The sequence below is a fragment of the Drosophila yakuba genome, chromosome 4, assembly GCF_016746365.2.
Source record: "Drosophila yakuba strain Tai18E2 chromosome 4, Prin_Dyak_Tai18E2_2.1, whole genome shotgun sequence".
NCBI lineage: Eukaryota > Metazoa > Arthropoda > Insecta > Diptera > Drosophilidae > Drosophila > Drosophila yakuba.
In genome coordinates, this window is record NC_052531.2 from 899,129 (window position 1) to 915,978 (window position 16,850).

General features: G+C 37.9%; 1 protein-coding gene across 4 annotated transcripts in view; it reads right to left on the minus strand.

Annotated features, from left to right (window-relative positions):
• Positions 1-3,698: 3,698 nt before the first annotated feature.
• The window catches only part of LOC6523746 (transcription factor SOX-6), a 37,892-nt gene continuing 24,740 nt past the window's right edge, over positions 3,699-16,850 (minus strand). For 2 of the 4 annotated variants that reach the window (XM_039376957.2, XM_039376958.2), the window contains 2 exons: positions 5,657-6,580; positions 3,699-5,389 (listed from right to left, as the gene is read on the minus strand). In XM_039376957.2, coding sequence (XP_039232891.1) covers positions 4,556-5,389; positions 5,657-6,580 — 1,758 coding nt within the window. In that variant the 3' untranslated portion in view covers positions 3,699-4,555. Of the gene's footprint in view, positions 5,390-5,656; positions 6,581-8,953; positions 9,439-16,850 lie in introns of those variants that run through there. The other 2 variants (XM_015191427.3, XM_015191428.3) reach the window with 2 other exon arrangements.

Consider the following 16,850-nt stretch of genomic DNA (forward strand, 5'->3'; position numbering starts at 1 on the left):
AGACATCGATGTATTTGGCGGAAAACATCGATTTTTTAAAGATGTTTCAAAAAATAAAATGCAAACTCATATTTTGTATTACTACTTTATTTTAACATTTAATATTGTTTCAAACTAAAAACATAACAGATCAGATTAAAAATTGTTTTACAAGAGAATATACATAATTGATTAAGTTTGACATACAAATATTTAATAAAATTATATATGTAAATAAAACTACAAAAAATAAATCAAATTATTCAATATTATTCAATTTTCTTTATTATTATTCTTGACAACGAATGCGTCGGTGACTTATGATTAAACCAGCCTTACTGAAAACCCCTTTCCCACGAAGAATTCACAAATACGTTTTCGCCAATCCCTAATATGCGTCTCAATCGTTAGTCATCGAAAATAAAACAATTTCTACAATAAATTGTGGAAAAAATATTAGTGCATAATTAAATACCTCCCAATAAGTAGGTCGCAGTTTTCAGGCTGATTATTAACCCGTTACTCGTAGAGTAAAAGGGTATACTAGATTTGTTGAAAAGTATATAACAGGCAGAAGGAAGCATTTCCGACCATATAAAGTATATATATTCTTGATCAGGATCAATAGGCGAAAAGAAGCTCTGGTATCCTCGCCTGCATCGGATGGTCTATGAAATCATGGCCAGCGGTTTCCATACAAGGTGTATGGAGCGGTCCCCACTCGAATTTCAGGCGGGTGGGTAATTCCCCACGCCAGAAATTACGAAAGAATCGGTCATTAATCATGGTGTTATATGTTATATAGATGAAACAGAATAGAAATCCTCAACAAAGATCTGCAAAATACTGAATTGAGCATTATCAAATCGTGCAAAAAAAGTGAAGCAGTTGACTTTGTTTTGCAAACTGCGCGAGATTCTAAATTTGAAATGATTTGTCCACCCCAAATGAAACTGTATCGCCGGTCCTGTAAGAAATCCACTTTTCTTAAAAGCGGATTCAATGTTGTGGTAATTTGCGTGTTTTATACGCTGCCAGTCTTTCAGTTTCCATTTATATTAATTAAAATTTTGTGGTCCTATTCGCTTATTACTGAAATTAAAACAGACACTGGCACTTTCGAATTAAATGACGTAGAAAGCGTAGCATCTTCGCTAGAGGACAGTAAATCGCCTATATCTATTAAAATATATGTATATCAACTTCTACGGCATAAAACGGAAAACCAGATACCAAAGCTAGAGTTATAAACATATTGATTTTTAGTATTCGCTTTATCGTTGCATAGGAGCTTTTCCAGCGAGTTGGCATATCCAGCAGCAGTCTCCCTGTGTTTCTGGTTTCTCCTTTAGAATGCAACTGTTGTCTTACATTTTGTATGTATTATGTCAATATTAGGGAATATCAAGATATCCAGGACGATCAGGTTTATCAAGTGTGCTACACTTCGAAGGTGTTTATACCCAAGCAATCGGCATGCTTTAACATTCATAGATACATCATTATCGGTTATTGCACCTACCACCACCTTGTTTGCAACTCCGAAATCTTCAACCACTGCATTTATGATTTCAGCAATATTTTACGCAGTGTAATATATAAATTGCTGTGTCGCTAAAATGGCAGACTCTAAACTTAAGGTTTCGGGCACAAAATTGCATGTAATAGTAGTACATACATATATTCTTCATTGACCCTTAGTAGTCATTGACTACGCAGTACGACATTTAATTTGTTTTGTAGCACCTCATCCTAGCTTCGAAGCTATATCGCGCCGATTTGATCTGCTGTGAAACTTGTAAGGAGGGTCCATTTCCCTTGTGAGCTCTTTGAATCGCTCATCCTCAACATAAATAGTGTGCAAATGGAAGCATGCATACATATTTATGTATATGCAGCACTTTTTGTCCATTTTGTGCACGTAGCAACCAACACCACCAGCACCCAACCCTAAATTTAAATTAAATAAATTAAAATATTGAACTAAAACAGTAAGCATTTTTTACCGCTTTGATGTGCAACCTGGTGTAGAGACGGAAAAACATCGATGTTATGAACTTCCATAAACATCAATGTTAGCGATGATTGAAAAACATTAGCTGTCCCAAGCGAACCAAGACTTAATTAGTATATAACACTGTGACTGCAAGCAAAAGAAATCCTTACCTTATATACACATACATATGTACATACGTACAGTTGCGGACAAAATAATAGTAGTGCCAGTCTGCCAAAAAAAAAAAATCATTATTTTCTGCATTCCTTCACATATTAAATAAATTGTTAAACTTAAGTAACTATAAATATGTTCTCTTTAAGGAAGTGAAATTGAGGAAGAAGCCCAATAAAATTGGCGTTACTCACAGAAAAACATCCATTTTCCAAAAAAAATACCTAAGGAATAGTGAGGAATTTTCATCAACGTGGTGAACCCATATGCAGTGCTTTGTCACCAATCTAAACGATGACATGGAGTGGCCTGCACAGTCACCCAATCTCAATCCAATTCCAAATACTTTATATAATGCGATGGAAAAAGCCTCGGGAATCAAAGCAAATGATATTTTTTAACTTTTGGCTTGTTTACAAAGGTCCTCGAACCCTATTCCTGTGAGAAAATGCCAGAATTTAGTTGATTTCATGTATAGGAGCTGTGCGTCCTTTAATAAAAACTAAGGATATAAAACAAAATACCAAAATAAACCGTAAATAAATTTTGGATCTTTAAACGTTTCTTTTTTAAATGTGACAATTTTTGAAAGATTCCTTACTATTATTTTGACCCAGTAATGAAAAATCCCTGAATTACCCTACGGCTTTTTTGTATTAATATTATCTTATATTAGTTGAGTTTTATTGATAATTTAAACGAAAATTTGTTTGTTTGAAAACGTCTGTGGGCACTACTATTGCCACATTGTATATACATCTATGCCATATACATATACTTTGAAACTTATTTTGGTATATGGATGGACTTGAGCATATCCACACTAACCAAGCATCATTTTGGTCCAGCTGCCCCTAACCAAACACATCACCCGGCTTGATGTTCAAAAAGCGTGGACGTGACAGTTTTGTGTGCGCGTTAGAGTGGGTGTGGCAACAATTTTGCGCTACGTCTATGTCTCTGAAATCTGCATGCTTAATATTAACTTCCTAGCTTTTATAGTTCCTGAGATCTCGACGTTTGTCGATTCATGTTGCCACGCCCACTCTAACGCCCACAAACTGCCCAAAACTGCCCACGCCCACACTTTTGAAACATGTTTTGATATTTTTTTATTTTATTATTAGCCTTGTGAATATTTTGATATTTATTCTTTTTTTATAAGTCTTGTAAATTTCTATCGAACATTTTCTATCGACTATAGCATTCTCTCTTGTTTTGGTATTGGAAAACAAAATGTTACCGGCTAAAACTTTCAATGCTCTGTTTTTAGTTTAATTGAATCGAAATAAATTTTGGGAAAAAAATAATAAAATGGGCATGACAGTTTTGGGCGGTTTGGCAGCAATCTTCACTGCGTCCTAAAATCTCAACTTCCTCGCTTGTATAGTTAGACATAGCCAGATTGAAGATCGGTGAAAATCTAAAAATAAATGTTATTTTTTCCTACATTCTCTAAACCAATATTGATGCGTTGCTGAAATGTTTTAATTAAACTATTACCCATGGCAAAAAAAAAGAAATTATTGTTTGAAATTTCAAAAAGATATTTTTCGTGTTGTTGTTTAATTGGTTCCAAGCCATTATGCTAGTATTCTATTTCTCTCTGTTAATATACAATTGGTTGGAAATAATTTTTCCGTTTAATTTAATTTATGCGCATTTTGATTCAATTGTATTGTATATCTTAAAAATTAATTAGGTTAGAGTGAAAAATAATCTGACGTAATGTACATTTAGAAATATTCTTCATATACAATCCATCTGAATTATATTTCTTTAATTTGCATTTAAGTAGATTACCAGCATATTATAATACCAGGAATTTGAAAAAGCGGCATACGGCCGGAATAGGAATACTATAATGTTACTATAACAAAATCGTAATGTGTTTACTAACTATGCACAAAAGCCAATCTATATAATAAAATTGAAAGTATTTATGAAAATCTACAACTAATTAAATATATGTAATATGTATACTTATGGTGCTTTGTGTGTTCTTTTAAACTAGGTTTGAGTATTTGGACGCTTACAAATTTGACATGTACATATGTATTTGTATATTTTACAAATATTTATCGATACTAACTACCTATTTGTTTTCGCCTAATCTGGGTTATTTTATGGCTACAGCATTGGTGCGTAAATGGCACAAAAATTGCAAGGTTCTCAAGACCGAATGCCCTGTGAACTATCGTTTCACAAATTATCTATTTATGTATATTTATGTACGTGTAATGGCACTTGAACTGAAACTTAAATGATTACTTTAAACAATGACTATCCTATTCCTTTTGTATTTACAAACTGATTTTATTTGTATTTTTCCATTTAATTTCGGAGAATTTGCAACGTTTGCCGGAATCGTAACTATCCCGGTTGTGGCTTGCGGTAACCACCATCCTAGTCGTCCAGCTCGCGTTGAGATGCAAGTTCCACATCATCGGAAGAAAAGCCAGAGGGCGATAAGCTTTCTGGGGGATAGAAGAACTGCTGGGGGGGCGTGTGTCCACAGTCATGCCCATGAGCGTTGGAAACTGCTGCAGATGCTACATCCTGCAAGTGGTAAACAGCTGCAGCGGCTGCAACCGCGACCTGAGCATTAGATCCCCCGGATCCCTTTGGACAGGCATCGGCGCAGAGACTTCCGGAGCTACCACTGACACCGCCAGTGCGGCACCATAGCTGTCTCATCTCAGCCCTCCGATTTCGCATCAGGACTTTATATTCGGAAATGCGCATCTTTTTACCGTCCACGATGCATGTGCGCTTGGGCCGAGGTCTATAGCGGTAGTCGGGATGCTGCTCCATGTGAAGTTTCGAGAGCCTTGACTGTTCTTCGTAATAGGGCTGCTTGTCGGCATTGGACATAGCTTTCCAGCGAGCACCAAGAATTTTTGATATATTTGAGTTATGCATGTCCGGGCAAGCCTTTAGTATCTTTCTTCGCTCATCTTTTGCCCACACCATGAACGCATTCATTGGCCTCTTTATGTGTGGCTTGCTGTGCACGTGGCCGTGGTTGTCTCCGTGCCCATGTCCATGACCATGACCATTTCTTAGTGGCTGCGATGATGGCGATGAAGGTATAGGGCCTAGTTGACTTAAGTTTAAACTTTCGGGGTCCAACGCAGCTGATCGTTCTGAATTCGTACCACAACTATTTACTGAGTCACGACTCATTCGCGTGGCCCGTGACCCTCCAGAACATACGACAGCAGAGTTCCACACTCTCCCCTAGAACAAATTAAAGAAACTCTCGTTAATAACATAGAAAGGATATTTGATTTCAAAAGAAACAAGACCGAGTGCTATAGTTAACAGTCGACATCCTCGACATCCCGCAATTCAGATAATGCAAATGCAAGCGAGATTCAGATATGCTAAATATATATGGCAAGAAAAAAGTTTAGATTTAGTTTAGTAAGGAAGAACAATTTTGATTGAAAAAAACGAGCTTTTTAATGAAATAAAAAAAAAATCAGGAAAAATAATGGTACTTACGTGACTTTTAAGAAGGGGCGACTCTATCTCGGCATATTGTGGTTGCCCCTGATGCCAACTGAGGGGAGGACTTGACACAACGGGAGTAATGCTCTCGCTGTGATCCCTTTGAGAAGAGCTGTTCGGCGACGAACCTGGTGATCCTTTTGGCTTGCTGAGATTAAGTGGTGCATCCATTTCCGAGTCTTGGGCTTCAGAGAGGCTCGCAAGGCTGTGATTGTCTGTTGGCGATGGTGAAAAGTTTTTGGAACAATCAGCTGTTCGACCATGTGGTGATTCCGGAGGTGTGTTATGGCTATAGGAGAGGATTGCGTAAGGGTGATTCTCGTATGTTGGGGACTCCGGCCTTGACAAGCAGATTCCCCCATTACCGCCCCGTTTCATTTCTCCGATTTCCACTTGGGGAATAGATTCTTTGTTCGATAGCTCATTTCCACTGGTGGATAAACCAACTATATTAGTGTTGTTCGAAAAACGGTTTCTGTTTTTGCTATTGTTGGCAGCTGCTACTGCTGCAGCCGCCAGAGCTGCTTGAATGTGCGCAGCTGCCACAGCCGCAGTGGACCACACAGGAGCTAGTGCCATTTTGTGGGTACTGGATGGGTCACTTTGTGGGTGACTGTGCGGGTGGGTTGGAGCAGACTGGGGACTCGCATGGCCGGGAATTAGCTGCAGGAGCTGTTGAGCAGGAATTGGGGGCTGTAGGAAGGCCGGAAGGAATGGCATCAAGTTTCCGGAAGTTACGGAACCTGCCTGTTGGTGGTGTTGGGGATTCGATGCAGCAAAGCAACCTGCCCCAAACTGGCTGCTCAGTTGATTGTGCAATTCCTGAAGGCAGCTTTCGTGCTGCAGTCTCTGCACGTTCTGAAGGTGTTGTTGCTGTTGAGCACTCGCATCAATGTCGGTCATGCTATCGTAATGGGTCTGAAAAAAAAACAAAAATTAAAGGTACATAAATTCAACAATGTTTGGAAATAGCATTTGATCTTTAAATGACGATTGTCGAACATAAAACCAAATTGAATGGTCCAATTGTACCCTTGAACTTTGTACTTGTACTTTGCATTAAAGTGAATGAGACAAGTACCAACCCATAAAGTATATACATTTTTAAGCTTGTTACTCGAAAATTAAAATGGTATACTAGATTCGTTGAAAAGTGTGTAACATGTAAAAGAAAGCGTTTTAGTTAAGTTAAGATTATCAGATTATACAGGTATCACTCTAACGCCTACAAACCGACCAACACTGTCACGCCCACAATTTAAACAAGACAGAATGCTATTGTCGGGTTACCCAACTATTAGATGAAGGAATTCGATTAAAGTGTTCTTGATGTCTTTATATGGCTCAAATATGCATTTCCAATATATGTCAAGACCCTGATGTCGATATTCAGACTTATCATTCGAAACCTCGACCTGCATTGGAAAAAAGAATTGAATTCCAAAAAATTAGACGAATAATATGTATTTGCAAGGATTCGCCTTGTGGGCGTTAGACTAGGGGTGGCCATTTTTTTTAGCATATAAAAAGAAATGATATTTCAACACATTTTTTTTTAGACTGTGGGCCTGTTTTTTGGCGGTTTGTAGGCGTTAGAATGGGCGCGGAAAGAAACTTGCGGTGCGTCTATGTCTCTGAAATCTTTAAGCTTAATCTTATCTTTGTAGCCTTTATAGTTTCTGAGATCTTATACAGACCGACGGACGTATACAAAATATAAAAAAAAACGTTCAGCATAAGTTTTAAACTCTCTGGTATAAAAAGTTTTTTAGCGCAGAACAGGAGCTAAGGCCAATAACCAGTGGGGCATTGTTACCTCCTCCAGCAATGGATTGTGTATATGCATATACTAGACATGATAAAACTCCAGAATAAGAACCTTGACAAAAAGAATTGGCAATAATATTTGAAAAAGCATCGTTTCAGACTCCTTTTAGAAGCTTTATAAAACCACCTTTGTGAAACGATTTGTCTTGCACATTCCGGGCTACCTTTAATCAAAACCAAAAATTTAGTTTAGAGCCTCGACCTCCGACCCGTTACTCGTAGAGTTAAAGAGTATACTAGATTCGTTAACAGGCAGAAGGAAGCGTTACCGACCGTATAAAGTATATATATTCTTGATCAGGATCAATAGACGAGTCCGTCTGTCCGTCCGTATGAACGCCGAGATCTCGGGAACTACAAAAGCTAGAAAGTTAAGCTAGATATTAAGCATACAGAGTCCAGAGATTCATGTTGTCACGCCCACAAACCGCCAAAAACTGTTAGTGTTGAAGACTTTCCGTCGCACTTCCACTAGCTGAGTAACGGGTATCGGATAGTCGGGGAACTTGACTATAGCGTTCTCTCTTGTTTTAACTGTTTTAATATATTGACGGAATTAACGCGAGTATAACTATTTTATTTTACGATCTTTTTGGATTATTAAATTCTTCGTTGTATGAGGTTACCCGTTTTTATAAACTTCGCAGACTTGTAGAGTAAATGGGTATTCTAAAGTAGAAGGTAAAACGATTGATCAGGATAACTAGCCGAGTCGAATTAGGCATGTCCATCTGTCTGTCCGTCCGTATAAACGTTGAAATATCGGGAACTATGAAAGCTGGAAAGTAGAAATTAAGCGTGCAGATTCTAAAGCCCAAGGTTGTTTCAGAAAGTTGCCTCACGCATTGTATCGTACAGAAACTGCCCAAAATTGCGACGCCTATTCTTATGAAACATATTCATATATTTTTTATTTCGGTATGTCTTTGCCAATTAAAAAAAAAATTTCTGCCACGCCCACACATCTGGAATGTTTTCATTTTTTTACTGTTTAATTTTTTTTTTTAACTTGTATCAATACGGACAAAAACATTTTTGCCACTCTAACGACCAGACCCCAGCCAAAGCTGCCGCTCTTTAAAAATTTCTTTTTAATTTTATTATTTTTGTTGCCAATAATTCTCGTACGCACCTCCACAAGCTACGTATCGAGTAGCTGACAGTTGAGGAACCCGACTACAGTGGTCTTTTGTGTTTTTGAAACTATTTAAAAAAAACGGCTTTGAATACAAAAGTATTATCTATAGAATTTGTAAACCGAATCCTGTTTAAAAATAAATTGTTTTCTTAGCGTTCGTATGTGTGAATTTATCACTTAAACATGTTTAGTTAGTGGGATTTTTTATCACTCATTTATACTACTTTCAGTTTTACTTGTATTAACATATGTTTTAATGTTAGGTTTTTCTTGCTTTGCACTCTCAAACTAACTATGGGTGTTCGTAAATATATCAGGTGGTTCACCTCGCGCATCCTCAGGAGTTGTGCCATTGCAGCAGTCAATCATGTCGAGCAGTTGTAAAATTGTACTAGGTAGGATGGCCCGAAACATCTGCGCCTGATTGGCCAGAGCAATGCGACACAATGGCAAATCGGAGTGTGACGCGTATCACTATCGGTATCAGTACCCGTAAACGTCACTGCATAGAAACACTGTCCCTCCACCTTTTCTGTCTGTCTGTTTTGTTCTCCGGACAGCGTTCGGTATACATACGCTGTGAAATCGGGCAGGGTATCCGTAACTGTTCTGCTGTGACCCTCGGTGCTTTAACATCCGAATCTACTTGTCATTCCTTGCGCTCTTAGGGTAGCCCTCGTCGTCGCAGACGCCTTGGCATCTACTTCTCCGGTCGAGCCATCGCGGGTAACTGACGACGCTGGAACATCCGACTACAGCAGAATCTTCTAGACTTTGAACGTAGCAGCTGCGCATGGTGGGTGCAGACATTTTAACGACTGCGACTACTGTTACTCGCTTTCACATATACATAAACAACTTTTGATAAAAAATGTGGAAAAATTTTATGAAAAATTTGTATTATATGAAATCAAGTCTCGATTTTTCCAATTGAGGTTTTTTTTTAAACTAGCTTAGTGGCTGCCTATTACGCCCGCACCAACAATATAGGAACAACTTAAAATTTTTCGACCGATCCGCCAAAAATATAGTCACTCTAATAAACGTAATGTTTACCTAAATTTGGTATCCGACCGGGAGCGACACTTTTTTCAGTTTCAGTTTATTTGGCATTGCGCCCACTGTGCACCTTTTTGCGCTCTTCGCCTTTCGTATGTTGCTCTCCGCTTTCGAACTGACACTCCCCCCATTTGGGTCACGAAACAGCTCGCCGAGTGGTTGGTTGGGGATCGCCGTAAATGTGTGTGGGCGTGGATTCAATTGTTCTGCACATACATATTGTTGCACGAATTACGAGAATTGTCTCTTTCGCTCCCTGTATTTGAAGCCACGGTCTTCTATCTCTCTCTCACTCGGCCCCAGCCCCCCTCCCCATAGAACTGTTTCTGTCTCTGTCTAGCCCGTACGGGAGTGTACGTGTCCCTGACGAGTGAATACATGAATGCCGAGAAACAAAAACCTTTTTGTTTCTACTCGACTCCAAAATCGATAGAAAGAAAGCCAAGAAGGGCATTGTCCAACACAATCGTACCTATGTACAGCGAAACTCCGCCCCTTAGTAGTGGTGGTTACTGCTCCGCTTGTCTCAGCCAATTGTCTCGTCAATTATTTGCTATTGTACTGCAGTCCTGCGTTTCGGTTGGCGGATGAATAGCGGAAGCCGGTATATTTATAAGAAACACATGCCTATGTGGGCTTGCTTTTGCAACACGTACATGTAAGTGATTATATATCGCCCTTTGGCCTTTAAATTTTGACCATGTACGCATGGGCGTAGCCAGGAAGCTCTGTAAGACCAATTTCTGCGCAAAGCATGGAGACTACAAAGTTTGGAAAATGTAAAAACACTTATAAAAATATGTACATACATACATATATAGAAGAAATTACTTAATCCATTATAGAATTGTTTTCGACTTGTGAATGATGAAATATGTCAGTGTTTGGTTATATGCACTTATCCGCATATAGAAAAGATATACGATATATTATATTAGGAAGTAGGAATTCTTGTAACATATTGAAAAGGTATTTAACTACGTTCTATCCCCGACAGTTTTGTATCTATACAAACAGCAAGAGAGACCTAGATTTTAGAAATTTTTAGAACTACACTTTTCGAAAACCATATAATTCTTTGGAAAGAAAACCTTATACGCCTATAACATCAGAACACCTGAGACTAGAAACATGATATTTGTCGATGAAAAAGAACAATGCTTTCTACACTTTTCAAACTAATAGATTTTTTTCCGATGCTTTGAAAGATTTTTTCAAAGCTAGATTTAATAGAATTTTCAAAATTTATATAGTTTAATGAATGAGATAAAACACTACCAGAGAATATATTTTGTGACGAACTAACTAAATACACTCGCACACTGCGTTTCCAAAACGGACCAAAGTGTGAAAGAAACACATTTATCTGCAATAATTTAATTTGTTGCTTTAATAAGTCTAATGATGTCCAATGACAATTAGAAAAAATCTCGATAAAATGACAAGGTCAAGGTAATAAAAAACAAGAGAGAACGCTATAGTCGAGTTCCCCGACTATCTGATACCCGTTACTCAGCTAGTGTAAGTGCGAAGGACAGTTTTTGGCGGTTTGTGGGCGTTAGAGTGGGCGTGGCCAAAAGTTTTTTGGCGAATAGATAGAAATTTACAAGACTTATACAAAAATGAAAAAATATCAAAACATTTTTCAAAAGTGTGGGCGTGGCAGCTTTGGGCGGTTTGTGGGCGTTAGAGTGGGCGTGGCAAAAAGTTTTTTTGCAAATCGATAGAAATTTACAAGACCAATACAAAAATGAAAAAATATTAAAACATTTTTCAAAAGTGTGGGCGTCGCAGTTTTGGGCGGTTTGTGGGCGTTAGAGTGGGCGTGGCAGCATGATTCGACAAACTTGCGCTGCGTCTATGTCCCTGGAGTCTGTAGGCTTTATCTCAACTTTGTAGCTTTTGTAGTTCCTGAGATCTCGACGTTCATACGGACAGACAGACAGACAAACGGACGGACAGACGGACATGGCCAGATCGACTCGGCTATTGATCCTGATCAAGAATATATATACTTTATATGGTCGAAAACGCTTCCTTCTGCCTGTTACATACTTTTCAAGGAATCTAGTATACCCTTTTACTCTACGAGTAACGGGTATAATGAATAAATATAATACAAAAATATTTTCCATGATAGTAATTTACAATTTCAAGCAGACTGAACAGCAATAGAAGGAGTAAAAGAAGCCCCGCATTAGATGCGACAACGGAACTGTACTATATGAAATATTGACCTTCAACATTCCTAAATTAATACTTTTTTATGCCAGACTTTACGCAGTTCCGTACAGTGTTTAAGATTTTTGGTGGTAAGCAAAACAATTTAACAACATATACCATCCCCAAAATCCACTTCTCATTTACCCACGGAGCTCTTCCGATGATGCTGAGCTAGAAGAGTATACTTAAGGGCTTGACATTGTGTCGAGTTCGTTTCGCGGCGTTAATGAGGTGCCGGAGTCCGGGTGTGCGGTTTCTCTTAGAATGGGAGCCAGAGTATTCATATTCATATTGTTGGTACAGATTAGAGGGCCTGGGAGCTCAAACGCTTTAATTGAAGCAAAGGCTTTATTCTTATTTTGTTATTTTTATTTGTAACTAGTGTGTGGAGAACCACACATTGCGAAAACCCACCACCTTACGTTCCGAACTGAAAGTGATAATTGAAAACAGAAATTCGGCTTTATTATAGAACCTGCACTCATCAATTAATTTATCGGCTTTAAAGTTGAAAAGCTTTTAGATTTCTACATTTTTGGGACACAACAGAGCTATTGTAATACACAAACAATTAATGAGATGAAACAAAACGGAATATACAAATGAAGTACAATTCAATAATGAAAATAAACAAATAAATAAATAAGTCTGACCGTGGTGGGTGGTTGTCAATAAGGGAAGCGGATGCCAGGCCAAGGGTATTTGAAACAGAGTGACGCTGAATGTCAAAGTAAACGAATCGAATAAATAAGTAAAGACAACATACGCCCAAACATCAACAATAAAACCGTACCTACATATACACAACAGCTCAAAACGAAACGGAGCGCAAACAAAATAAAATAACGGAATAAAACAATCAGGAAATTGTCCTTTGATCTTTTTCCACAGACCCACCTTCAACCCATCCTTAGGAAGCGTAATTTTCGACTGGTTTATAGACGCTCTTGAAGGCATAACCAAAATTAACTAGATAGACAAATGAAATCGCAAACACAAATTGTTTAAGTCGCTTTCGGTTATGGTTGTGTGCTGTTGGAAGTTAAAAACGCCTTTTCCTTGACTAGGAATATTAGTTTTATAAGCTGGTCTGGTCTATTTTAATTTTTATTAGCAACGGTGGAACAAAACAGGAAAGAACGCTATAGTTAAGTTTCCCGACTATTAGATACCCGTAAAACTTGGCAAGACAAATAATAAAATGAATTGCAATTTGGAAGATAATTAAAAAATTTCAACACATTTTTCCGTTTTGGCCGTTAAGTTGGGCGTACCGACAGAAATATGCAAAACAAATAATAAAATAAAAAAATGGTCGGTAGTTTCCGACCATTTAAAGTATACATATTGTATATATTCTTCATCAGGATCAAAATTGCTGTTATGATACCTGTTACTCGTAGAGTAAAAGAGTATACTAGATTCGTTTAAAAGTATGTCACAGGCAGAAAAAAAGGAAGGAAGAAGGAAGCGTTTCCGACCATATAAAGTATATACATTCTTGATCAGGATCAAGATTAAACATGTTTGTTAACCCATTTTGCCACGCCCACTCTGACGCCTATTTTGACGCCCACAAACCGCACAAAACTGCCACGCCCACACTTTTGAAAAATGTTTTTTCATTAGTCTGGTAAATTTTTGTCAATTTGCTTTATTTATCTTTGATTTATCTAACGCCCACAAACCGCCATAAACTGTCAGTGTTGAAGTCTCTCCTTCGCACTTCCAAAAGCTGAGTAACGAGTATCAGATAGTCGGGGAACTCGACTTTAGCGTTCTCTCCTTTTTTTTATATTACTACTTTCCTTGCTAATTACGGCAATAACCAAGTACCTATACGGTATATTATATAATAATATATATTACTTTAATATTACATTAATCTTTTGACTGAAATTGATATACAGTGGCGAGCAAAAGTGAGTGCATGTTCATAACTTTCGACTTTCATCGTCTATAAAAACCAAACTAAAGCAGGTAATCCAATAATTTTTTTTATTTTTGTTTACCTATCCTATTCGTAACAAATAGGACAAAAAAAAACGTAACAATATGTATTCAGCGAAGACTTAGAAAATAAAATCCAAAAAAAGTCGCAAAAACTCACTTTTGCACGTTATAAGAAAATAAAGAAAAAATTAATTTTTAATATTTTGTCCATAGCCCCTTATTATGAATTACTTGATTTACTCGAGATGGCATACTCTCTACCAAGTTTTCAATGACTTCTTTGGGAATTCGGTTCCATTCATCTTGTACACGCTCCCAAAGATTGGTCATGTTTGTTGGGGCTGAGTCGTACTGTCCGAGCCTTCGTTTCACGATTGACCAAAGATTTTCAATCGGATTGAGGTCAGGACTTTGTGCTGGCCACTCCATCAACTTGAAATTTTGTTCACCAATCCATTCCTTGACAATTTTCGCTGTGTGCTTCGGATCGCCGTCTTGTTGAAAAATAACATCTTCTTCCGAATACGCACATTTCTCCATAAAATTGGGAAGATGGGTTTGCAAAATATGCAGATAGTCCTCCTTTCGCATAATGCCATCAATTAAATGCAGGGGGCCGACTTGCCACCACGTGAAGCATCCCCAGACCATTATATTTCCGCCGCCATGTTTAACCGTTTGCTTCACATGGTGTCTTAGAATCCGTTCTCCGGGTCTACGCCAGCAGTATTGTTTACCATCTGACTGGAAACGGTTGAACTTGGACTCATCAGACCAGACAACACGTTTCCAATCATCTGTGGTCCAATCTTTGTGCTGTCTCGCAAATTTTAGACGCGCCTTAACATTTTTTTCGGATAATGCAGGTTTGTTTTTTTTTAACAGCCGCTGCATATCCAATGTTGCGCAGCGCTCTTCTGGCAGTCCACTCGCTAACGTTTTTGTTAATGGCCAAAGATGCTTCTTTAGGTGTCAGCAGCCTATTTTTCCTCATCTGGGATACCATTAGTCGGGCATCTGAGTCCGATAATAATTTTTTGCGACCATTTTGTTGCGCTCTGGATGTCACATTTCGGCGTTTTTGAGCTGCAATCACTGCCGATTGGCTGTGGAATGGATTGGTGAACAAAATTTCAAGTTGATGGAGTGGCCAGCACAAAGTCCTGACCTCAATCCGATTGAAAATCTTTGGTCAATCGTGAAACGAAGGCTCGGACAGTACGACTCAGCCCCAACAAACATGACCAATCTTTGGGAGCGTGTACAAGATGAATGGAACCGAATTCCCAAGGAAGTCATTGAAAACTTGGTAGAGAGTATGCCATCTCGAGTAAATCAAGTAATTCATAATAAGGGGCTATGGACAAAATATTAAAAATTAATTTTTTCTTTATTTTCTTATAACGTGCAAAAGTGAGTTTTTGCGACTTTTTTTGGTTTTTATTTTCTAAGTCTTCGCTGAATACATATTGTTACGTTTTTTTTTGTCCTATTTGTTACGAATAGGATAGGTAAACAAAAATAAAAAAAATTATTGGATTACCTGCTTTAGTTTTCTTTTTATAGACGATGAAAGTCGAAAGTTATGAACATGCACTCACTTTTGCTCGCCACTGTATGTACCTGCAAGGGTATAACAAGAGCAATCGCTATAGTCGAGTTTACCCAATAAAAATAGAAATTAGCTAGAAAAAATTTAAAAATAAGAAAAACATCATCATATTTTTGAAAATTCAAACAGAGATAACATAAAAAAATATTAAAATTTTTGAAAAGTGTGAGGATGACGATTTAACAGTTTTGAGGGCGTTAAAGTGGACGTGGTAATCTTCTAAAACGAAATTGCACTGGGTTTCAACAATATGCATGCTTAATCTAAGCATTCTAGATATTACAGTACTAGACATTACGGTTAGTATTTTTCCACGAACCTAGCATACCCTTTTTTTAGTCTTTAAGTAACGGCTATGAAAATCAGAAGAACACTTGACAGTCTTTGGCGGCTTGTGATTGCGAAAATTTTTTTCAAAGAATTCGTCTTCAGGATCTGCATATTTTATCTTAACTTTATAGCTCTTCTATTCGGCAGACGGACAGACTTTTTATATTCTTACTCTACTTGTAACGGGTGTAATTAATACATTTTAAAAGGTCAAAAACTTCGAATATTATTTATTGATAAATAATTGGCACGTTTTAAGCGGAAAATGTTCTTTTATCAAATCCTTTAGGATTCCTTTTGGTACCAATAAGTTAAAAAAGGTTTTAATGCGGGCGTACTAGTTATACCCGTTACTCGTAGAGTAAAAGGGTATACTAGATTCGTTGAAAAGTATGTAACAGGCAGAAGGAAGCGTTTCCGACCATATAAAGTATATATATTCTTGATCAGGATCAATAGCCGAGTCGATCTAGCCATGTCCGTCTGTCCGTCCGTCTGTCTGTCCGTATGAACGTCGAGATCTCAGGAACTACAAAAGCTACAAAGTTGAGATAAAGCCTACAGACTCCCAAGATATAGAAGCAGCGCAAGTTTGTCTTTTCATGTTGCCACGCCCACTCTAACGCCCACAAACCGACCAAAACTGCCCCGCCCACACTTTTGAAAAATGTTTTAATATTTTTTCATTTTTGTATTAGTCTTGTAAATTTCTATCGATTAAAAAAAATCTTTTTGCCACGCCCACCCAAACGCCCGCAAATGGCCGAAAACTGTCAGTGTTCAAGACTCTCCTTCGCACTTCCACCAGCTGAGTAACGGGTATCAGATAGTCGGGGAACTCGACTAAAGCGTTCTCTCTTGTTTTTTGATTCGGTCCGTCTCGACTTTTGTTTTTACTAATTTCGTCTTTCAAAAAGTGTAGGGCCATGAAGGACTAGTTATTTCGGACGAACCGGCTGGGTTCACTCAGCTGTTGATCTATATAAAGATATATGCTCATGGGCTTAAAAATGTGTCCTTTACACAGTTTACGAAACTCTAACTCA